Raw genomic sequence first — 24,636 nt, 5'->3', positions numbered from 1 at the left:
CTAGGACCTTTTTGAAGTACTAAACCAGTGGCCAGATTGCACTGTTGTATGCATGTGTGCTTCTAAATAAATATGTTTTTTAGGGAAAGGCTGAAAATGATAGGGCTCATAAGCTCCTTGTATAGTTATGCTGTTTATTGCACCCTTACCAAACTTAACATTTTGAGCTTTACAGATAACACAAACAACTGTGATGTGGCCATTATGATTTTAATGGAGATATAAAATTTATCAATGCAAAAGAATGGTTTATGTATCATTAGCATAGTGATTAACTTAAATTACATTTTAATAATGTAAAATACAGTGTGTTAGACCTCAAAAGAGAAACTACAAAGTTCCCTGCAACTTAAGATGTTGGGAAGGCTCTTTAAATTGTTTTTACCCACCAACTTAATACTCAGTGGTATCTGGGGGGACATAAAATATGAGGCTCTTTTCAGCTGTGATCCAGAGCTGTATGGTAATGTCACTATGAGACCGTAAAATTTTCCCACAAGTACTTCCAATAGGCAGTTCAAAGGCTTAAAGTTATCCTGGAGAATTGTAAAACATAAATCCTGCTACTCTCCTACAGAGAAACTTTCTAAAATGTAAGCATCATAACTCAAGGACGTCAGTTCTATGAAGATTCAATAAACACTCCAAGGCACAAGTGTTGAGCACAGCCTGTTGATCAAGATGTCACTGCACTGTACTTTTGGAGGTTCAGGATGCTGTGCTTGAAGTGACAGGACATTGACTTTATCCCTAGTTAAGAGCACCAGGTGTCAAGCTCAGCTTCCATTTACACAGGGTGACAGGTGGTCAGTACTGCATTCCTAACACATCTTGCCTTTCTGTTTTTGTTGGCCTGGGGCTCTTTAAAGCAAGGTTTGTAGAACTTCAGGGGCTCTGACTGCCCTAAAAGTGGTCTTGAAGCAATAAAGGGCTTAGTAGATACTTGGAAAGGAATAAAGGCAGCAATTGTTGTAGCTTAATTTCTTTTGAATGAAAAATGTTAGAAATGACATGTAGCCTAAACATCTGATTAATATAAAAAATTGCAATATAACTAATAGACATTTAGTAGAGGGAAATATACTGTATTGGCAAGGTTAATTCTGTGAAATATTCTATATATCAACTGAACAGAAAAATTTCAAACCACTAGAAGTTCATAGCAAGAGAAACAGCTAAAAGGCAATCAAAAGGAAAGTTTACTAGTTTTAGAACACATTAACACACTTGATATAGAAATATTTCACTTTTAAAACTAGTGTTTGCCGTTGAAGCTGCTAAAGGCCAATGTTCCGAAAGGCTGTTTCTAGTAAGGGAGTCAGTGTGGTAGTGCTTCCATAAGAAGGAACTGCAATACCTTAGCATTAAGCCTCTTTCACACACTAGCTCATAATTCAATGATTTCTGTTTACTAGTCCAAAACTAAGCACGAGAGGAATGAAGCTGACTAGTCAGGCCTGGAATAAACAATGGCTTGGCAGGTCATAGTCGCTCAGCTCAAGGATGTGGTGATCTGCAGGAAAGCTGCTCAGTTCTAGTAGTCCATTGCTTCACATCTGCAAAAAGAGAGAGAAATAAAAGCCCATAGAAATCTCCATTCACTGCAGACAGCAAAATTCTTTCCACTTTGAAATGGACTCAGTTCTTAAGATAACACAATCTGAGTCTGGATAGATGGCTCAGCAGTTAAGAGCACTGAGACTGCTCTTCCAGGGGACACAGGTTCAATTCCCAGCACCCACGTGGCAGCTCATAACTAACTCCAGTTTTAGGGAATCTGGCATCCTCACACAGACATACATGGAGGCAAAGCATGAATGCATATAAAAATAAATCTTTAAAAAAAAAAATCACAATCCATGAGGGGACAAGAAAATTACAGGCAGTTAACAGATTTAAAAAGTTACTTAAGTATAATCAAGTAAGTTCAAGTGCATAAGATTTTAATAGTTTTCATATACTACTCTGTATGTGTGTGTGTTTGGTGCACACGGGGCATTTGTGCTATGGTGTGGATATAGGAGGTCAAAGGGCAATTCTGTGGAGTCAGTTCTTCTATATGTTCCAGGGATTGAACTCAGGTTGTCAGGCACTTTTATTTTGCTAGCCCACAGTACCATAAAATTTTAAAGTACTTCTATTCATATACAAATTAACAGGAAAATGGTTGGGGAAAGCCTAAGTTGGTAAGAAAGGGGAAACATGAGCAGCTATGATAACAATGTGGTGCAGGTACCCACCTGTAGAGGAGTTCTATACAGCCATTTGTCTTTATCAACTTTAAGCTGCATACAAGCAAAAAGATCACACACTGCAGGGAGGCCACGGAAGTTATGTTCTTCTTGCAGGGGTGAATTCAGAAATACTTCCTGCAAGAAGATAACAAAGATGACTACTAAGAGGTCAAGAACAGAGGTACCAACTGTTGCTATAAAACAGGCTGAACTTTCTTCTTTACTGCAACATGGAGGCTAAGGACCTGGGAAATTCACAAAAACAGTGGATTATGCCAGGCGGTGGTGGCGCACGCCTTTAATCCCAGCACTCGGGAGGCAGAGGCAGGGATCTCTGGGAGTTCGAGGCCAGCCTGGTCTACAAGAGCTAGTTCCAGGACAGGCTCCAAAGCTACAGAGAAACCCTGTCTCGAAACACCCCCCCCCCCAAAAAAAAACCAGTGGATTATAAAATCATCCATCCTGTTTATGACTTGGGAAAATTACTACCTTGGCCAAATTTAGCATAAATTAAAGCAGATTCAAATGGGGTAAATTTTGATGTCTGCTCACCTGGGCCTTCTTTCGAAGTAGCCACTTATCTTCTCCAGAGGAGAACTGGCTGAGGTTTCCCACTTTCTTTCCTGGTAAGACCCAGTCAGCAGTATTAAAAGGATGCCAGGAAGTGGTCATAGGGCCTTTAAGCATTTCTTTACCAGCTCTCTCCTCGGTACTGGGCACTTCCTTAGGGTTTCTTCCTTTGCATGTGGGCCGAATAAGCCACTCTGACAGGCAACTGTTCCTTATGACTTGGAAGGGATCAGCAATTCTAGCAGGAGCCATTGCCTTGGGTGCCTTAGCTTGTTCTATTAGCTCATTTCTGGAAGTGCAGAGCCACAGATTGAGGAACTCTTTGCGTTTCTCAGACTCAGATTTGGGATCCATGGGCATTCCATTCTTATCTTTTCCTTCGTTCTTCAGAAGCCATTTATACACAGCTTCCTTCTCACAGTTGTCATCACATACACATTCTGCAAAGCTTGTGCAGGGTTCGTTGGCTTTGCATACTTCCTCTACTCTACATGTGTCCTGATGGTTCTGGACAAGCCAGCCCTCGGTGTTTATGCCGGGGACCGTAAGTGGTTTTTTGGCCTCCAAGTGGTCATTCAGGCATTTCAAATTACCCAGGTTCTCAATCTCCACACCTCTGGGCTGGTTACCCTGACAGTTGGTACAGGAGTCAGGCTTGACAAGCCAATCATTCACATTGTAGGGCTCTTTGAACACCTGGAATAAGAGGTTAAACTTCTCACTGGTTTCACAGCTGCCATTCTCAGGCTTCTCCAGTTCACAGGGTTCTTGGGGAGTCACCAACCAATCCGACAGGTCCAGTTCTTCTTGATCAAGGAGCTCTATATCTTGGACCTTTTCAGCTTCAGTAGAGAAAGAGCTGGTGCTGCAATGGCTGTTAGACTTTGAGGAACTTGGTTTTCCAGGACTATCTTGATGACTGTTGAGGAGCCAGTTCTCTAAGCCCTTTAGATTGCCCCAGGCATTGTTGAAGAAACTACAGGCTCTGGCAGAAGTCTATACAGAAGTAACCAAAGATTAATGTTGAATTTGCCAGAAAAAAAAAAATAAAATACATATTTACATGAAAACTCCATATTCTATAATCTTTTTAGAAAAGGAAACTAGTTTTTATATAATGCCAGTATGATAGGTCAGACACATTCAAAGTCTAACAAGCATAAAAAGATTCAACTGCTGTAAAAGCAAAACTGATACTGTGAAAATGAAAGAAACTAACTTGTAAACGATGACTGAGAGGTTGGGTGGTTGTGGCAGTCTGAATGAGAATGACCTCACAGGCTCATAGATTTGAATGTTTGGTTTCCAGGTAATGGGCTATTTAGGAAAGGGGGTGTGGAATTGCTGGATGAGGTGTATTCAATGGGTGTGAACTTTGAGTTTTCAAAAGTCCATGCCAGGTCCAGTGTCTGTCTGTCTGTTTCTTTACTTCTAATTTATAGATGTAAGCTCTCACCCTGCTCCAGCAACCTGCCTGCCTGCCACCATACTCCTAGCCTGATGGGTCATGGACTCACCCTTTTAAACTGTAAGCAAGCACCCACTTAAATGTTTTCTTTTATAAGTTGCCTTGGACCTGGTGTTTCTTCACAGCACACAGAAGAAGTAACTAAGACAGTGGTGAATACTCCACTGATAACTTCCTAGAAAGCCATATTAGCACAATGTAACAAAAGTCCAAAGGGTACTATGCAGAATTTAGGAAACCAATTTATAGGAATTTACTCCTAAGGAACTAATTAGCTCTAAAGTATAGGGGACAGAATCTTAAGTTCCAGCCAACCAATGAATTCTATGTGATCAATCAAATGCATTCTGTATTTACCAAAATACTATTTACAGAATGATTTTTATTTACATATATGTACAGAAAATGCTGTAAACAAAAAATGTTTTAATAGGCTGAAGAGATTGCTCAGTGGTTAAGAGCCCTGACTGCCCTTCCAGAGGACCCAGGTTTGGTCCCCAGCACCCACATGGCAGCTCACAACTGTCTGCAACTCCAGTTCCAGGGCACCCAACACCTTCACCCAGACATACATGCAAAAAATCAATACAAATAAATATAAATAAAAAATTTAAAATGTCTTAATGTCACTTCACTAGGAATTATGGACTTGTATTTTGAAAGATATTTTTCTTTTCTAAACTTTCTACCTATAGTGATTCAGTCTTGTAATTAAAAACATGACCTAAAAAATGCTAAAAAAAACAAAACAAAACAAACAAACAAACAAAAAAACAAAGACATAAACTACTGTTAACCCAATCTACCTCAGAAACAATAAAGGCAGTCACACACCTGACTGTTCTCCAAGGTCTGTTTTGGGGTAAGCCAGTCCTGTGGGTTGGTACTAGGTACATAAGGAGCCTGATGACCGATAACAGCAGGTTTGCTCACAAGAAGCCATTCACTGAGAGAAGCAACTGTGCTACTGGATGCTGACTTCTACAAGCCATGAAAAAAAAGCAAAAGAAAAACTTTGCTGCTTAATAAAGAAGCACCAAACACAGGAGAAAATTTACCAGAAACAGGAGACCCAAACACTCTTTACTTTGGGTTACTTAAGGTCACATGTCTTCCCTAAATCAATTTAAGTTTTTGTTTTTGCTTTTTTTCTTATTGGCCAAGTGAGATAGATCAGTGGGTAAGGGCACCTGTCACAAAGCATAACTGACCGAATTTAATCCCCTGATCTACATGGTCCTCTGACCTCCACACAGGCACCATGGCCTGTGTTATCTCCTGCCCCATACCCATACATACACAAACATAATTTTTAAAACTTACTGTGTGAGAGGGCACACATGCTATGGCATGTGTACGGAGGTCAAATGACAACTCTGTAGAGCTGAACTTCTCCTTCCAACTTTATGCAGGTTCAACAGATTGAACTCAGGTAACCTGCAGGGTAAGCCTTTATCCCCTGAGCCACCTTACCAGTCCCAATCTTCACAATTACAAAATAAGACCAGGAATGGTGGTTGCACATCTACAATCTCAGCAGTCTGGGAGGCCACGGCAGGAGGGCTCCAAATTGAAGCTAGCTTGAGCTATATAACTATTCTAAGTCTGACTTGCCATATGGTTAGAGCCTGTCTCAAAACAACACAGCTGACTGCTAGAGTTCTTCTAACTTTCATGTCTTCAATCTTTTATTCACTTGCTTTTTTTTTTACAAACACATCTATCTGAATTATAGACTACCAAGGAAGAACCCATATCAGTAACGTTTTTTTTTTAATATTTTATTTATTTATTATGAATACAATTTTTGTCTGTGTGTATGCCTGCAAGCCAGAGAGCACCAGACCTCATTATAGATGGCTGTGAGCCACCATGTGGTTGCTGGGAATTGAACTCAGGACCTTTGGAAGAACAGGCAATGCTCTTAACCACTGAGCCATCTCTCCAGCCCCCCAGTAACAATGTTAATGATTTCCATTGAGCTGATTATTTTTCTCATTAAATCTATAAAACAACTAAACATGACATCTGGTGCTTCAAGAGAAGCATTCAAGTGGATGCCTTTTACAAATAACAGCAAATAAAAATGGTTATCAAGACACAAAAGAATTCATAAATAACCCAGTTACTAAAAGCAAAACTGCAGTTTACCTGCTCTGGCACCTGGATATAGCCTCTTTTCTCTAGGAAAGGCCCAGTATTTGAAGAGCTAGCATGAGCCATCAGGTGCTCAGGAATTTGCTATCAAGAAGAAGAGAATCACATTATTTATGCTTTTCTACCAAATAATAGTAGTATTATCCCTAAATTTCAAAATCATTGAGCAAAGCATTCTATTTTCATTGAGGTACTATTCACTGTAACTCCAATGGGCTATAATATAAGCTAATGATCAGTTTGAGTTATTTATGTCATCATAAGAAATCTATACTTGACTGTAGTCTGATTTAAACAAGACCCAAATGATACTAAACCATTCAAACCATAACACTTATTTTTAAATGTATCAGAATATTTTTAAAGACAGAGGATGAGCCTTAAGTATCCTCAGTGAATCAGTAACAATCTCCACCTGCCAACCTACAGTTCTGATCATCCAGAAGGCTACTGACTTGAGTACCCTAGGAAATAGCTGAAATTAACACCACTTACAATTGTCTTAAGGGATCCAAATGTGGTGATGGTCTGGCGCAGAGCAGATGTGTCTGCTTCAAAGAGCAGGACAGTTGAATCTTCAGGCTTAAGAGTCAAACTACCCAGTCTACGGAAGTGATAAAATTTAGATATTTTCTGAGGAATACCAGTATTAGCAAGTGTAACATTGTATACAAAAAAACTAGGATGGTTTTACACAAGAATAGAAAGTCAAGTTAAATCCAACTTGCAAATCTGACTTGTTTTTATGCCTACGAGAGTAGAACAAAGTCAAAACAAGTAAAAGGTCCTTTACCTCTCTAGGCACAGAGAAACTTGATTGGCGAGATCTTTGTTCTGGGTGTGCTCCAGCTGATGAATAAGACAACTGAACTGGCCCATTAGCTACATGAAACATGAAACCATCTATTTACAATTCAAAGTATCCAAGCTGATAACTAACAGATTAAACTTTTATCTGGCATATTAATAATACAAAGCAGATAAAGCATTGTCTGGAATCTAGAACATATGCCTAATGCAGTTTAGCCACGTAGTCCCCTTACCCAGTAAAGCTGCTGAGCCTGTTGCTGTAGTGTCTCCTCTTTAAGCTGATAGATGAGATCTACCTGCTCACTGAGCCACACCTCACGGCTCCGGAGGCATTCTAGATGGCGACTTATGCAACTGTGGATCTGAGCTTTGACCTAGGAAATGCATGGGAGCAGAAACTAGTGTTATAAGCCAAGGAATGACAATTCCCATAAAATACTAATGCTCTTAAATTTTTCAGCATACATTCAAAAATTTGCCTACAATTACAGTAATCCCATGAAGTCCTATGAATCCTAGTTAAAGAATCCAAGGCTAAAAGGTATACCTAACTTCTAAAATCCATCTTCATTCCTCCTCTTCAGAGAATCAGGCTTATTTTGCATATCAGCAATCAAAAGAAAAAGATACAGCAGGGATACTAATCCTGACAACTTTAAGCTTTCTACGTGATGCGAACCTTTAATCCCAGCGCTCAGAAGGCAGAGGCAGGTGGATCTCTGAGAGTCCAAGCCAGCCTGGTCTACAGAGCTAGTTGCAGTTCAGTCAAGGCTACAAAGAAACCCTGTCTCAAACCACCCTCTCCACCAAAAGAAAAGAAGAGGAGAGGGGAGGAGAAGGAAGTGGGGAGAAGGGAGAAGAGCAAGGAAAGGAAAGAACAGATACTCTCTATCTAGCTGGTCTGTGTTCTTTGTCCTATCTGCGTGGAATAAGCAGTCCATTTATAGTAAGCAAGTTTAAAGTTTAATACAGGCATGAACCATCTCATCAAAAGCAAGGAGACCATTAGGGTGGATAGTTTAGGTAAATTATAAACTAATGTTCCCTCTATTCCCTATGGTGGGATGCTTCACTCAGCCTTGATTTGGGGGGGAGTCATGGTCCTGCCTCAACTTGATAAGTCATGCTTTGTTGACTTCCATGGGAGACCTTCCCCTTTCTGAGATACGGATGGGCAGGGCATGGGGGGGGGGAATAGAGAAGGGTGGGGAAACTGGTTGGTATGTAAAATAAATTTTAAAATTTAATTAAAAAATGAATAAACTAATGTTCCTAAGAGTATATACAATGATTCACATTTTGTCTATACACAAACATTTTGAGGGAAAAATTCAGGATAGCTATAAATCATTCATGGGCATTCACATAAGTATATCAGCATATCATAAAAGTTCCCCTTTGGTGGCCGGGTGGTGGTGGCGGTGGCGCACGCCTTTAATCCCAGCACTCGGGAGGCAGAGGCAGGCAGATCTCTGTGAGTTCAAGGCCAGCCTGGTCTACAAGAGCTAGTTCCCGGACGAACCAAAAAAAAAAAAAAAGCTACGGAGAAACCCTGTCTCGAAAATCAAAAAAAAAAAAGTTCCCCTTTGGAAAAAGTTGTTTTCTGTGTCATATATTACTTGAAGTGTTCACCAGAAGAATGCTTTTGGAACTAACATATTTCACTCTGACTTGCAGAATGAGAGTCATTTAGAGACTATACAACTTAAATCATGCTACCAACAAGTTAAATGGGGACATAACAAAGTGCCATTTTATATATCAAAAAGGTACAGCCATATCAGGCACCATAGCACACACTTTTAATCCCAGTACTCGAGAGGCAGCAAATCTCTGTGAGTTCCTGGCCAGTCTGATCTACACAGTGAGTTCCAAGACAGCCAAGTCTACATAAGCAGAATACTGCTTACTGCTCACTCTGTTACTCTGCATGACTGCAAGACTGGGTACAAGAGTCACACAAAGGAGCAATCAAAACACATGTTGAATAGCAAATCCCCAAGTAGATTCTCAGATTCTTTCAGCAGCTGACTTATTTCCCTGTGGGATCAAAAGCCCCAACATGCCAGAGAGAGAATTAATTAGGGTTCAGAAACTACAGGATACAGAAGCAAACTTTCTGGATGGCACAGAGAAGTTAAATCCTTAGAAGCTGAGTGCTCTAAACCAGCCTTGTGCTGCATCCAGATCAAGGAAGAGGAAGCACACAGCATACCTCTCGTAAGTTATCTTTAATTTGCTGTTCAGCCCGGAGCACTCCACCGATAGCGAGCTCCAGCTCCCTCCGTGCATCACTGCACCTGAGAAGGGTCTCTCTGTTACTGTGGCAGCCGCTCTGTTCCAGGGAAGTATTCATTCTGCTCACTGCTCCTTTAAAGAAAGAAGGAAATACAAATAGCACCATAATTACAACCCCCAAACCACATTTTGATTGTGGTTCAAATGGTTACCCCAACCAGCTCTCACTACTAACAACTTTGGTGATTTCCACACATACTCAATACATACATACTGCCTGTCTTCCTTACCTAACCTGTTTCTGCTAGAAAACTCTAGCATACGCCTTTAATCCCGGCATTCAGGAGACAGAGGCAGGCATGATCTCTGTGAGTTCGAGGCCAGCCTGGTCTAGAGAGTTCCAGGATAGCCAGAGCTACAAAGAGAAACCCTATCTCAAGAAAGGAGGAGGGGAGAGAAGTGAAGAAAGAAAATTCTGATTTCTTTGGAGGAAACTTTACATGTGAACATAATATCTGAGGAAATACAGCAATAGTGCTGAATTAAAAGCCACATGCTGCTGAAAGTGTTAAACCACTCTGGTACTAAGGGGCTGTAATCCAGCACTGGGTGGGTGAGGGACTCATACATACATGACCCCGTCTCAAAAGACAACAAAACAAAAACACCCACCATTAATAGGATTCTAGACTACAGATGTGGCTCAAAGTAGAAATAACTCTGCTACCATGTGTGATTCCCTGGGTTTTATCCCCGTAACTATAAAAATATAATAAATGACAAAAAATGGACTTGAGATATAAAAGAGAATATAAAGCTAATTGTTCTTCAGGTTCAAATTCTGTCATGGATGTTTGTTCTAGTGATAAACTTAAGTGCATAAAAATATGATAGTAAATCGTATACAATCCAACATGATCCACAACCGCGTCAGAAGTGCTATTCAAACGGTTCACTAAAGATAACAGGGACTTTGGGTCTGGTTAACTTTAGTGTGTAATTCTGTAGATTTCCAACTTCTTTTTATAATAAAGTTTATAAAGATACTGGAGAGATTGTCCAGTAGTTAAGAGTGCTTAGTCCTCGTTCAATTCCCAGCACCCACCTCAGGTAGCTTACAACCACCTGTGACTACAACTCCAGGAGATCCGACACCTTCCAGCCTCTTTGACACCCACATCAACAGGAAAGCCAGACACACAAAAGTATCTTTTTAAAAACAGTATTACAGGGTGTTGGAGAGAGTTCAATGGTTAAGAGCACTGCTGTTCTTCCAGAGGCCCTGGGTTCAATTCCCAGCACCCACATGGCGACTCACAACTAACTGTCTAACTCCAGTTCCAGAAGACCTAACACCCTCACACAGATATACACGGAGGCAAAACATCAATAGCCAGAAAGTTTTCCCGAGTATAAATCTGACACAATAATTCCATGCAATTTAGACATAAAATATTTTTTAAAAAGAATTTAGTGTAGGTTGGTACCAAGGGTTCTCTGAGATTAGGAGAGCCGCACAAGCGGAAAGAAAAGCAAATGATGTAATGAGATGAGCAACGACGAAGCAGACTTGACACAGCTCAAAGCTGGTGTTTAACCGGGATAGATTTAGAATTAAGATATGGTTTATAAACACTTAGAAAAAGCAAGCACAGGAGTGCGCTGTAGCTCCAATGGCAGACCGCGTGCCTAGCACAAAGCCCTTGGTTTGATTGACACTACGTAAAGCATAAAGGGTTGCACCTGAAACCCAAGAACTCCTGAAGTAGAGGCCAGAAGATTAGAAATTCAAGGCCACCAGATTATCCTCAGCTGGACAGTAAGAAAAGGCAGTGAATAGTCAGGAGTCCAAAAGGGGGTCAACCAAGCTTCTGTGTAGGTTTTTTTATTTGATTATCTGTTCTCTAATTACTGGGATTGAAAACAGAAGGCAGATATTAGAAACAATCTAGATCTGTGACAGAAACAGATCCCAAAACTATTTCATGTAGCTTTAAACCTAATAAAGCAAATAGTTTTGTTTACACTTTCATGGTGACAATTAGAAGAGAATTTAAAAAAAAAAAAAAAGATGGCGATCTTGTTGAAAGCAAATTCTGAGTTGGTACTCTACTGGAAATACGCAGAATTTAATTTGGATGTTATTTGGATGTATTTGTCACAAGACTACTTTGCCCCGTGATTATGAGGCTAAAAATTATTTCTGAGTAACATGCTATGGAGACATTTAGAAAACGGAAGGAGGCCTCAAAAGCATGGACGGAAAAACAGAACACAAAAAAACATCTCCAAACAGGAAGGCTGTTTGACCTAGATAAGTAACTCTCTGGGAGGCCATGATTACTACTCTCCACTACTTGGGGACCTGTCTAGTAGGATCAGACTTCTTCAGAATCGCCCCAGGGAGAGGAATGGTTTAGCAGACTGCCCAACAGTTCAAAGGCAATGACTCTGGCTCAGCAGCAGCATCCTGCTCAGAGGGATCACAATGGCCGGCTGCCCATTCGAGGCAAAGGGACGTTCTGGGCTTGCCTTGACAGCATCCCCAAGACTAGGTTTCAGATTAGGCTGAAAGCCGGTTAGGGCCAGTACTCAGAAATAAACTGGGGGACTGGAGAGATGGCTCTGCAGTTAAACACTCTGGCTGCTCTTCCAGAGGACCAGGTTCAATTTCCAGCATCCACAGGGTGGCTCGCAAATGTTTGTAACTACAGCCTCAGGGGCCCTCAGACACTATCCACATAAGTCATACAGAGATACAAATGCAGACACATAACATAATTTTTTAAAAAGAAAGAAGAAACTCGTAAGAAGATGAGGCCCAGTAGGCTTTCTTACCCCACTTCAGCAAAGGATTCAGATCGAGGAACTTCTGAGTTCCTACCAAAAACTCAAAGTTCAGTAAATTTCCAACTTCCCACTTGCTGACTCTGTACCTCAGTCTGTTTACCCACAACGACCTACAGAAGGAAGGACTTCCTCAATTGCATTTGTCAGAAGCCCCTGTGGAATTTCCTAACCCTGGAAACAGCAGCTGCATTAATTCGTGTTTCCATCTCATATTATAACTGGGCTTCACGGGTACTGGAAAGCCCTGCGGAGGCCACATCACCATCGGGTGTTCCACATGCATGACCTGTGGATATTTTCCCAACAGTCTTCGCTTGTACCAAGCTTCTCAGGCCCTCACTTGTGTGGAATGCTCCAATGCTTGGCACTATGAAAATTTTAATTAAAATATTGCTTTATAGTGTAAAAACCCCACAATTCTAGAACAAGCCAGAAACACTCAAATACAACTATAGCAGGCTGTACTACTTGATCCGTAATGGGAATCTTTTCAATCTAATCACAGGCATGTTCAAGTGCCCAGGAGTGGACACAGACAAAACACACAGTGGCTCATAATTGAGATCTCAGCGCTCAGGGACTAAGGCAAGACTGCAGCGAGTTCAAAGACAGCATTTGTTACACAGTGAATTCCAAGACATCCTGGGCTACAACAAAACAAAAGGTTCCTAGGTGACTGTTTTCTTGTCACCAATGACATGTTTTACCACAGTTATATATTTTTTTTTAAATATTTATTTATTTATTATGTGTACAGCATTCCTTCCATGTATGCCCGCAAGTCAGAAGGGGGCGCCAGGTCTCATTATAGATGGCTGTGAGCCACCATGTGGTTGCTGGGAATTGAACTCAGGACCTCTGGAAGAGCAGTCAGTGCTCTTAACCACTGAGCCATATCTCCAGCCCCACAGTTATATTTTTTTAACTTAAAATGGATACTGTCTTTCAAACACAGTCATCCTGTTAAAACTCACAACTGTACGATCTCAGCCTCTGAACACTTAGATTACAGGCATGCCTCCTCCTGGTGTAAAGAATGAGGCCATTACAGCTTGGCAGTGATAGGGCACATTTTTAATCCCAGTACTTGGGATGCCGAGGCAGGTGGATCGCTGTGAATTTGAGGCCAGCCTGATCTACAGAGCAAGTTCTAAGACAGTTGGAGCTACACAGAGAAACCCTGTCTAAAAAAAACAAAAATAAAATAAAATAAATAAGTAAATAAGTAAATAAATAGAAAGAAAAGACCATTACAAACAACTACTCATGGAAGACTGAACTAGGCTAAAGTGGGAGGTATCTGTGTATGAGGACTGACTTTTTTTGCTTGTTTGTTTGTTTGTTTTTCAAGACAGGGTTTCTCTATAGCTTTGGAGCCTGTCCTGGAACTAGCTCTTGTAGACCAGGCTGGCCTCGAACTCACAGAGATCCGCCTGCCTCTGCCTCCCAAGTGCTCCGACTAAAGGCGCGTGTGCAACCATCGCCTGGTGAGACTGACCTTTGTCACTGTCTGTGGTTCTGAGACAGGGTCTGGCAGGCCTGGAACTCTGTACATAAACCAGGCTGATCTCTAACTCACAGAACGCCACCTGTCTCTGTTTCTCAAGTGCTAGGATTAAAAGCACTTGGTCACTTTTTACCACTGCAGTTAATACTGTTAGCAGGTTTAGCTGCGTGATGGAAACCTTAAAAACCTCCACCTCTTGAGTGCAGATATCAGTTCAGAAGTCCAGCAGCAGCGGCGAGTTAAGTGGAGACTATGTAATCTATGCAAACTTAGGTAGCACTTGTTTAATAGCTCCCCATTTAATCTTTCACTATACAAAAGCAAAATCTTAACAGTCTAACCATAAATATAAATACAGTTTAGATATACATATAATTTTGACATATAAGATATATATATATACACATATATGTATATGTACGTGTATATATCTATCATCTTAATTTTGCAAACTACTGCCCCGGCACTTTCAAACAAGAATTAAATTACATTAGTTTTCCCCACAGTTGTGTGTCTAAGTGTGTGTGTTGTTTTTGTTTTAACTTCCTTGTTTCTAAGATCCCTGCACTAAGTTTTAGAGTACTGGAAAATGTGAAGGAAACACATTCAATCCTTAACCACCACTGTCCCTCACCAAAATAAAATCCTCAAGTTTGTGGAGGTGGAGTATCTATATGCAACACACATATCTAGTTATTAAGTCCAAACATCTTTGAATCAGTATTGAGCAACCAACCCCAAACTAAAGATAATTTGGTATCATATGCTTTGACCCTAAGATTTCCAAAAAGCTGTAATTCTCATGATCCACATTAACCACAAACTGAAAGATAGAAAGGTTTACTGTGGTCACAGCTCAGTGGGAAGTGTTTAACAGGCTTGGGGTCCTGCGTTCAACTCTCAATATCAATAACACAGTTAAATAAAACCTTTGCTAGCTTAGTACAGTACCCACATTTCATGAAGCCAAAGGCCTACAGAGTATAAATGACATACCCATCCATACACACAAACATATGTATGTACGTACATACGTGTATACACATGTCTGTAGAATGAGCCTGGTATCCTTTCTTTAAGATTTATTTTTATTTTATGTGTATGAGTTTTGTTTGCATAAAGAAAGTGTACTACATGTGTGCCTGGTACCTTGGAGGGCAAAAGGCGTCTGATCCCTGGAACTGTAGTGACTTATTGAGCAATGTAGGTGCTGAGAACCAAGCTGGTTGCCAGCAAGACAAACAAGTGCTTGTACATGTCAAATCATTTCTCCTAAATGATCCTTTTAAAGGGTCACAAGCACAGGAAGGGATGTGGATTCAGAACTAGTGTTCTCCAGGTCTGGTCCTGTGTTAGCTAGTCTACTTTCGAGTCTTTACCCATGAATTACGTTTACCAAAATTAGAGTTTAAAATTAATGTTTTTAAGGGTTTACTATTAATTTTCATAGAGTCTCAATAAATTCTAAGCCGAGTTTCAGAAGCATCAACTTTGGACGACAACCACAAAAATACACAGCACTGTCATGGCAGGGTCAGAGTGATCAAAATACTACCAAGTCCCAGCAGGAGGAAATGAAGAAAAAGCTTTCAGTTCCAGTATCTGTATATAATTATAACTAGTCCAAGGTTTAAAATACATTTGTTTTGTTTTGTTTTTCAAGACCGGGTTTCTCTGTAGCTTTGGAGCCTGTTCTGAAACTCGCTCTGTGGACCAGGCTGATCTCGAGCTCAAGAGATCCACCTGCCTCTGCCTCCCGAGTGCTGAGATTAAAGGCGTGCGCCACCACTGCCCAGCTTGATCATCTTTTTATTAAACATGGGACTTACTAAGTAGGCCAAGCCTGCCTCTGCTTCCAGAGTGCGAAGATTAAAGGCGGGTGCCCCACGCCTGGTTAGAGGAGATTATCTCTAACACTCCCCTCCAGCTCTCACTGTCTCAGCTTGCTCTCTGCCTCCAAGAAAGCCCTCCACTTTTTACTGATTTTCCTGGCAGTTGAGTCAATAAAGCAGAGAAGATCATAATGGACCCACAGAAGATATATGTGTTCTATGGGTCACAAGACTGAAATACTGTCAACTGTGTTATCTTTGAAGAGGCAACCTACATGAGACCATTTGTAAAATTTTCAGTGAAAAACTATCAGTTTAGTAACGGTAAGTGGGATTTTGCAACTTCACTTTGAGCCATTTCTTGGCCTGTTTTTTCTTCTCTGTCAGTGAAAAGGGGTTTTCGAGTCACATTATCTCAAAGATTATCCACTTCAAATTCTTTACCTTCGGCAGTGCTCTAATTGACCAGTTTCCACACGCAGCTGCTAGACCCCCAGCATTACTCTAAGCAGTAACCGAAAAGGGGCCGCAAAATTCTGTCACTTAATAGCAAAACTAAATAAGGTTTTTCTGGTTCAAAAAACTTTAAACTAACGGTAAAATTAAGCTGGAGCAGTAGTGACTCAAACAGCTTTCTAGGCTTCCCGTTGCCCTTTCTAGGAGCGGCTGTGAAACCGCTCTCAGGGTTCCCCGCCGCACGCATGCGCGCTGTACTGGCCCAAGAAGCAGACTTACCTCGCAGTAGGGCCCGCGACACCAACTGCTGCGTGACCGCGGTCCGCCACCTTTTACCCTGGGGGCGATCAGGTGCCCGGCCAGATGGTGCCCCGCCCTGCACACGTCACGTCGCCCCTCCCGCCCGCCACTCCACCCACTGCAGCGGCCTCCGGGGACCCGAAAGCAGCTAGCTCCTCCCGCAGCCTCTCCAGGCTGCAGGCCTAGAGCTCAGCTGCAAATCAATAACCAGACGAAAAAAGATGGGCCGGCAGCGGATTGCAAACCGGTCCACCAGCCGGCTGGGGTTCACCCCAGAGCTATTTTGATTTGGTTTGGTGGTTAGCTTTGTTTTGGGTTTTGTTGTTGTTATTTATTTATTTTTATTTTTTTAGAGCTTAGAAAAGCTCTTGCTGCCGGATTGTGGTGGCCCGCGCCTTTAATCCCAGCACTCAGGAGGTAATGGCAGGCAGAACTCTGTAAATTTGAGGCCAGCCTGGTGTACAAGAGCTAGTTCCAGGACAGGCTCCAAAGCTACAGAGAAACCCCGTCTCGAAAAACCAAAAGAAAAAAAAGAAAAAGCTCTTGCTAGCCGGGTGGTACACGCCTTTAATCCCAGCAGAGGCAGGCTCTATGAGTTTAAGGCCAGCCTGGTCTACACAAAAACCCAGTCTTGAAATAAAACAAACACCAGAAAAGCTTTTGCTATGTAACTAAGACCGGCCTGAGGTTCCAGAGTACTGGGACTGGCAGGATACAAAAAGGGGGGAAATGAACCAGGACATATGTGAAAGGGAAAAATGTGTCTCACTCTGGGATCTACTTCATATCTTCTGCTGTCTGAGTAAAACTTCAACATAACTGGTAAAACCAAGCTCGTTTTCCTAAAGACGTTTCAGAAAAAAAAGATACCAAAAACAACCAATTGCAAAGAGCGTGGTGCTCAAATCTGTAATCTCGTGGACCAGGAGGAAATAGGACTGAGAGTCAAAGGGAGTGTCAACCACAGCAGAACTGAAGGTCTATCCAGGACACCAAATGAACAAACGCTCCTGCTTACTTAAGGCCAGAATGTCCAGACCTTGAGTTGAACTGTCTAAACTCCCCTCAGGCCCTAGCCCCAAACAATACACCTCAGAAAATCAGCAGTTTCCTGTCCAAACATCAATTTTTTAGCAGCTTACATCCTTTCTTACTTAATGTCTGAAACTTACTTAACTTTTAAACTTTGCTTAATCTTTAAACCTTGCTGTAAATAACAACTTTTGAGTACCGTGACATAAAAAGCATGGTAGACACTTGAGCACAAAGCTCAGCACACGGGCACCCCCCACCCCGTGTCTACTGGGACTCGGCTGGAGTAAGTACCTCTCAAAACTCTACTTAATAAACTTTGCTTCAGGGGACTAGTGCAGACATTCTTTCCTGGGGTGTGGCCAGGGCCAAGCCAAGGGCAGTGTGAGCTGACTCAGCAGGACACCGGAGGTAGTGAAGAGTACAGTTAAGGACCTGTTTTCTCTTTTCTATGCATATGAAGTGACTTTAGTGAACACCAAGAGGAAAACGAGCCTCCCTAGCCACCAAGCCCCAGGCACCGGCAGCAGTTCACCAGCACGGTTTCTGAGATCCCAATTCGAACCTTCGTTAGAAAGAAAACAACTAATTCCAAATATCCTTTTTGATAAGATATTTGGTGAAGATAAAAAACTAGATGAATGAAAAATGTACGGTTCTCTTCTTCATGGCAATCGCTGATCCCTAGTATATTAAAGAAAAACTGATGTTAATCAGGTAATCCCAGCACTCGGGAGGCTACAGCAGGAGATTCATCCTTGCCATCCTGGGCTACACTATGAATTCAGACTACATATATAAACCAAGACCGTTCAAAACCGAGGGCGGGGGAGGAGCACACCTAATCAGTGTGTGGGACTGCTGGGATTCTTGACACTGCCATTTTAATAAACTAAAAATTCCCTCTTTCCATCCATTCCCTCTGCTCTGTCCAGCTTGGTTCTCCAGTTCTCCAGCAATGCTAACCCCTTCAAGCTGTCCACAGCGCAAGTCGCAAACACTAGAAAGCCTTTCCTAAAGAAATCCATCATTCTTGGATACTGCCTGCCCACAGAACTGCCCCGCTGCCTTCTTGTGCCTACTCACATCTACACAGGTTTCCAGTAGGAACTCTAACACAAAGGCGACCCTTTAACAACAGCTCCTCATGTTGGTGACCCCAACCATAAAATTATTTTCATGGCTACTTCATAGCTGCAATTTTCCTACTGTTACGAATCCTAATGTAAATATCTGTGTTTTCCGGTGGTCCTAGGCGATCCCTGTGAAAGGGCCATTCAGCACCCGCAAAGGGGTGGAGACTACGGGTGAGAACTGCTGCTTTAACACATGATGTTCTTGTTAGCTCTGCTTTCTTAGCGTGAGGTTCACTCAGCCGTGGACATCCGGGCACTGTACACACACCTGGTATCATCCGCACCTTGGCATTAAGAACATGCTGTATGTTGGACAGAGTTGGTCTAATGAGAAAGGTACCAATTGTACCAATGCTTGTCTTTAACTTACCAGTGGTTTTAATACATCTTTTACTAAGGGATAGATAAATAATGTACTAATGATCAAATTCAGAGCAGCCACGATAACATATATTTCTGTTATAAACATAATCAACTTGATGTTGCTCCATTAAGGAGTATAGTATAAATTTAGGAAAGTAATTCAGAAGAGGAAAGTGTTTCTAACACAACTGTTCTCTTTTTTCCCAGTTCTGGGAAACGCCCGGCCTTGTGAATGCTAGGCAACACTTAAGCTACACCCTAGCTAGCCCTTGGTTTCTGACAGAGCTTCACAAAGTTCAAGCTGGCCTTGAATTCGGTATTCTAACCTCTCGCCTGGGTTCCCAGAACACTGGCAATAACACCCAGATGAATTTAGTTCCTTGTTTTGAAACAAAACAGAACTGGTGAGGGTGTCAGCACAGAAATCAAAATCCCAGGGTAAGTACTGAGAAAGACTTTTTAAATGGCCAGGTCCAAAAAGCTTCATTCCGTAGACTCAGAACAACAACGGGTTTGAGAGGAAAAATGTGCACTATATTTACAAACCAACTCAACATCTTTCCCCTCTGACTTTGCAGTACCACAGAAACTCCAGGTAGACTTTCATTCTAGGGCTGTACCCTATGTTCAGCTTGAACTTCTTCCCCAAGAGAGCCAAGGATAGGAAAATGGGCTACTCATCTGCACCACTATGAATACCACTTTAGTTCCAACACTCAGGAGGCAGAGGCAGGCGAATCTGAATTCGAGGCCAGCCTGGTCTACAGTGAGTTCCAGTACAGTCAGAGTTGTTATACAGAGAAACTCATTCTTGAAAAAAACAAACAAACAAAAAATCTTATCTCTGTTTTTATATTTTAACTATCGTGTGTTTTTCCTACAGAAGCAAACAAGAGATCATTTTTCCCTTCCTAAAGCCTGAGAGACTAGCAATAAAGCCAAAATAAAACTCAAACCTTATCTGAGGGATTGCTTCGGAAGCTGTAATTGTCCATGTATGGAAAGACTGTTACTTACTGACAAAACAAACCTCATTAACCAATTTTGTTAGCTACTCACCCAACACTGAGCCAAACTGCTAGTTCTGTAGGGCAATCGAGGTCATGCCAAATGAACTATAAGCTCAAAAGTCCCAAGCAGAATCCTAGTCCTCCAGAAAAACACCTGGGTTCTACTGCACAATCAAGCCAAGCAAAGCCAGGAATGCCTGCGCTGGTCTAAGAGTGGTCATGAGCACAGTGAGTCAGCCATGCTAGAGGGAAGATAAGTCAACAGAGTACCTACACCATAATTATTTAGCTCACTTGCCTGCGAGCCCATCTAATTCCGCGAGAATGTACGACAAGCTAGGATCTGGGGTATACTGACTGTAAGCTAACAAATGACAGCTGAAATGTTAGTTTTAACAATTACAGAAGACTTGCTGAGGAGAACAATATGGCGGCTCCTCTGTCAGACAGGCATACAAAGTTCTACTGGTGATACTCTCCAGAACCAAAGTGCTCAGCTTGGCAGCTATCATAGACTTGACAGCTATACACTATAGATCACAAGCTCGCAGGTCCAAAAGTCTGAGTCTGACTGCTTCTAGCCTTTTGACTAAGATCCAGAGTAAGTCTAGAACACTGAGCTGTATTTTGAAGGGGCCATTTAAGGCTTATGTAGTTATAAGGGAGTCAGGCAGTTCCTGAGGCTACAATGGTGAGACTGCCATCTAGTGGAGACTTTGTGCCACTGGTTCATTGACAACACTAAATTTCTGAAATAAAAGGCACAGTTAAAAGGTAAAAAGCAGGTTCAGTGACTATCTCTAAGCGCCTACCAGTGTGTTAACACTGTATGGACAAAGCACCAGAAAACACTAGCCAAGAGACTCTCAGATGGAGAAGGGACATGTGCCACAATACTCAGAGGAACCCTGAGGTTTCTAGTAGTCTATGCTGATTTAATAAACTGGAGAGGAATTAAGTTCCGTGCACTTATAAAATTAGACACAAACTCCCCTTTAAGAAGCAATTCTCGGCCGGGCGGTGGTGGCGCACGCCTTTAATCCCAGCACTCGGGAGGCAGAGGCAGGCGGATCTCTGTGAGTTCGAGGCCAGCCTGGTCTACAGAGGGAGTTCCAGGATAGGCTCCAAAGCTACAGAGAAACCCTGTCTCGAAAAACCAAAAAAAAAAAAAAAACAAAACCAAAACCAAGAAGCAATTCTCACTGGGCGGTGGTGGTGCATGCCTTTAATCCCAGCATTTGGGAGGCAAAGGGAGGCAAATGTCTGTGAGTTCAAGGTCAGCCTGGTCCACAGAGCTAGTTCCAGGACAGCTAGGACTGTGACACAGAGAAACCCCATCTCAGGGGAAAATAATTCTCCCTTCTGTAGTTCAGTGATTTCCACTTTTGAAAACCTTCCCTCAAAGGAATGATGTAACTGGAGAGATATTAAATCATGATAAAACCTTAGTCACTAACCCCTACCCCTAACTTTAAATGTCTAGGTTCTTTTCCTAGAGACTCAAAGAACTAATGAAGAGGTAAAAGGGAGAGTGAACGCGAGGGCTGTTAAGGGTGCCGGAGGCTACACATCTGCGAGTTAGCAAACCTCCTTTCCTAACAGCCGAGCAGCTGGGTGTGGTGGCATGCACCTGGTGATCCCAGCAGAGATCCACGAGGATTCCTGCAGCCCAACCTGCCTCAAACAAGCAAAACAGGACTGGAGAGATGGCTCAGGGGCCAGAGTCCAGTTCTCAGGACACACATTAGGTGGCTTCCAAAGGCTTGTACCTCCAGGTGTTAAGCGGATGTGACACCCTCTTCTTAAACAAACAAAAAATCCAAAGAGCAAATCATATAGCTTGCTGAGCAGTACAAATGAAATAAATCTCCATGGTGAATTTCTTTCCAAGATTCTGGTGTACTTTAAAGTTCAGAAATATCGCAGTGGGATCCTAACAGAGAACCAACTGACTTACCCGTCCCAAACACACTCAGGGAAATAACTCAAGAGCCCTACAACAATATTCCAAATTCCCAAGCGGGTGGTAGAAAGTCAAGTCCTTCCAAAAGGAAGCCGCGATGGTGAGCAGGTCCTATTGAAACCTGTGTGTGCTGAGGGTCAGGTAACTCTAGCCCTCTGCCTTGTCATTATCGATCCATCCTCCCAAGTTCCAGCCTGTAGCTTTTAAGACGGCATTGTTTCCACAAGACTTAGTTACATCAGAGCCAGGAGCATGTCCATTTCTTACACTGCTATGTCCTCGACAGTCTGAGCACACAGCATTTTATAAATGAGTGCCTGAGCAATGAATCAACAACCCCGCAAGCTCTTTCTTCTGATCAGCCCAAGGGAGAAATCAAGCTACTTTGTGGGGGCTGCTGGGAGAATTAACTGGGATGTTAAGTAATACTATGTTCACGACACAAACAGCCTCCAACATCCCACCTTGCCAAAACCCAAGGAATAGGAGCAAATATGCTCTGAATGAATAATAAAAAACGGGTCCACCTGGGACCGGAGACCCAGACAAGACATAGAAACAGGGTTGTCACCACTGAAAAAGCTGGGACTGTCGGGAGAGGGTAGGAAAGGGATGGAAGAGAAGCTTCTCCAAGGCTGCGGGCTGCAAATCGGGGCCCAGGGAGGGAGCATGTCGACATGGGGGCGGGGAGGGGGGCACACGGACACAGGCCCAGCCCTGGGCAAGAAGGAAGAGGTGGTGACTCCGGATCGCGGGGGAGGGAGAGGAGTCCAGGCCTGCGATGACGCGGGGAAGGAAGAGGCGACTGGGCCCGGTATGATGGTGGCCCGGGACCCCGCGTGGGCCGGGGAGAAAGCGCAGGACAGGCCACAGGCCGGGGCGAGGAGGGCAGCAATAGGAAGCGCGCCCGCCGGCCGCGCTCGTCCTTACCAGCTGGCAGGGCTTCTTCCGGTGACCCGAGCGCACCTTGGACCGACCCAGACACCCAGCCACGAAAGAATCCGGCCCCGGCACCCAGAGTTCTCGCGATATGTGGCCTCCCTACCACGCCTCTCGCTAGCGTTCTGACAGTTTCGCGAGATTTCCTTCCGCACCTGCGCAAAGCCTCTTTAGGGCTCAACGTGGAGGTGTGTGATAATTTTCACTGCCCATAATCTGGGTCCTTTTCATGCCGATCAGTAAATCAATTAAGTATTTTGAAGATGTGCTATGCTGAATGGAGAAGTACGCCAAGGGAGCCCCTCGCACCAAATGCTCGCACAAAGTAGATTTTATTTAGCTATAACATTCATATGCAAGAATACATGTCAGAAGACACAAAAGATCATATATCACATGACTCCGTTATTATAGAAATCAAGGCAAATCCTTTTATTAAAAAATTTAGAATCGATGCATAGTAATTTACATATCCTTGAGGTGCTAACTTTCAATGCATGTAAACAGTGTGGAGGTCAGATGTGGGCGATCGCTGTATTTATCATTTCTTTGTATTGTTAATTTAGAAAATTCTATCAACTAATTATTTTTTTGAAATAGTTAATCTGGGTATGGCGGCACCTGGTTGCAATTCCAGCGCTTAGGAGGATAGGAGTTCAAGGCCAACCTCCACTGCTGAGCCTTTGAGAGAGGAGGGAGACTGAGATATCAGATGATTATTATCAGTATAGCTGTCCTACTGTGCTGTAGAATATTAGCTACTGTTTCTCCTACCCAACTCTACCCTTGCTAATAGGGCAGTCAAATTCTTTTTTTTCTAAGTTTTAATTAATTAATTAATTTTGTATACAGTGTTCTTCTGTATGTATGCCTGTAGACCAGAAGAGGGCACCAGATATCATTACAGATGGTGTGAGACATCATGTGTTTGAACTCAGGACCTCTGGAAGAGCCAGTGCTCTTAACCTCTGAGCCATCTCTCCAGCCCCAGCAGTCAAATTCTTAAGGACCGAAAAGGAAAAAAAGAGAGAGAGAAAAATGATGCATAGCAGGCTGGAGCCAAGGCTGAGTGGAGAGTTAGAGTTGAATAAGTTTCCTTGTGGTTGAGGGCTGGAGAGACAGTGCAGAGGTTAAAAGCACTTACTGCTTTTGCAGATGGCCCAGTTTTGGTTCCAAGCACCTATATAGTGGCTCACAGCCATCCATAACTTCTGTCCCAGGGATCCAGTGCCTTCTGACCTCCAAAGGCACCAGGCATGCACACGTGTATATGTGCAGGCAAAACAGTCATATAAATAAAATCTCTTTCCTTCGGGGCTGTGGTTTGAATAAGAGTGTTGCTCATAGGCTTATCTATTTGCCTTAGGAAGCAAGGAGTGGAGCTACTTAGAAGTGCTAGCAGGTGTGCATCCTCTCTGGAGGAAGTGTGTCACTGGGGGGTGGACTTTGAGGCTCCTGAAGCCCAAGGCTGACCCAGTGGCTTACTCTTTTTTTCCCCTGCTGCCTGTGAACCTGGATGTAGAAATCTCAGCTCCTTCTGCCTGCATCCCTCCAACATGACAATAATGAACTAAACCACTGAAGCTGTAAGTCAGCCCCAATTAAATGCTCTCTCATAAGAGTTGCTGTGGTCATGGTGTCTCTTCACAGCAATAGAACCGAAGCTAAGACGGCTGATGGAGAGCTCTGAGGTTAGATGCAGAGGACAGCTGCAGAGCAATCTGTCTCCACTGAAGGAACACTAACAAATGCTGGGTGATACATTTTAACT

At 42.7% G+C, this 24,636-nt stretch overlaps 1 protein-coding gene across 3 annotated transcripts; it reads right to left on the bottom strand.

Annotated features, from left to right (window-relative positions):
• Positions 1-179: 179 nt before the first annotated feature.
• Ncoa4 (nuclear receptor coactivator 4) lies at positions 180-22,977 on the bottom strand. Of its 3 annotated transcripts, none has more exons than XM_057770783.1 (10): positions 22,857-22,977; positions 9,455-9,609; positions 7,473-7,613; positions 7,223-7,311; positions 6,925-7,033; positions 6,424-6,513; positions 5,107-5,253; positions 2,787-3,800; positions 2,241-2,369; positions 180-1,556 (listed from the first exon to the last, which is right to left on the bottom strand). In XM_057770783.1, the coding sequence occupies exons 2-10, from the start codon at positions 9,593-9,595 to the stop codon at positions 1,551-1,553; spliced, it is 1,866 nt and encodes a 621-aa protein (XP_057626766.1). In that variant the 5' UTR covers positions 9,596-9,609; positions 22,857-22,977; the 3' UTR covers positions 180-1,550. The 3 variants fall into 3 exon arrangements, with proteins under 3 accessions (XP_057626766.1, XP_057626767.1, XP_057626768.1); XM_057770784.1 differs by lacking the exon at positions 22,857-22,977 and adding an exon at positions 16,402-16,441; XM_057770785.1 differs by lacking the exon at positions 5,107-5,253.
• Between the last annotated feature and the right edge of the window lie 1,659 nt (positions 22,978-24,636).

The sequence above is a fragment of the Chionomys nivalis genome, chromosome 5, assembly GCF_950005125.1.
Source record: "Chionomys nivalis chromosome 5, mChiNiv1.1, whole genome shotgun sequence".
NCBI classification, from domain to species: domain Eukaryota; kingdom Metazoa; phylum Chordata; class Mammalia; order Rodentia; family Cricetidae; genus Chionomys; species Chionomys nivalis.
The sequence above is the reverse complement of the archived record's forward strand: the minus strand, read 5'-3'. Positions and strand labels throughout refer to the sequence as shown.

What these genes read in the sequence shown, in the direction of transcription:
- Ncoa4 (XM_057770783.1), bottom strand. Translation starts at nt 9,595, where the DNA reads ATGAATACTTCCCTGGAACAGAGCGGCTGCCACAGTAACAGAGAGACC. An exon ending in TTGGATCCCTTAAGACAATT is followed by an intron (nt 6,514 to 6,924) that starts GTAAGTGGTGTT and finishes TCTTCTTGATAG; the next exon opens with CAAATTCCTGAGCACCTGAT. An exon ending in AGACCTTGGAGAACAGTCAG is followed by an intron (nt 3,801 to 5,106) that starts GTGTGTGACTGC and finishes ACTTCTGTATAG; the next exon opens with ACTTCTGCCAGAGCCTGTAG.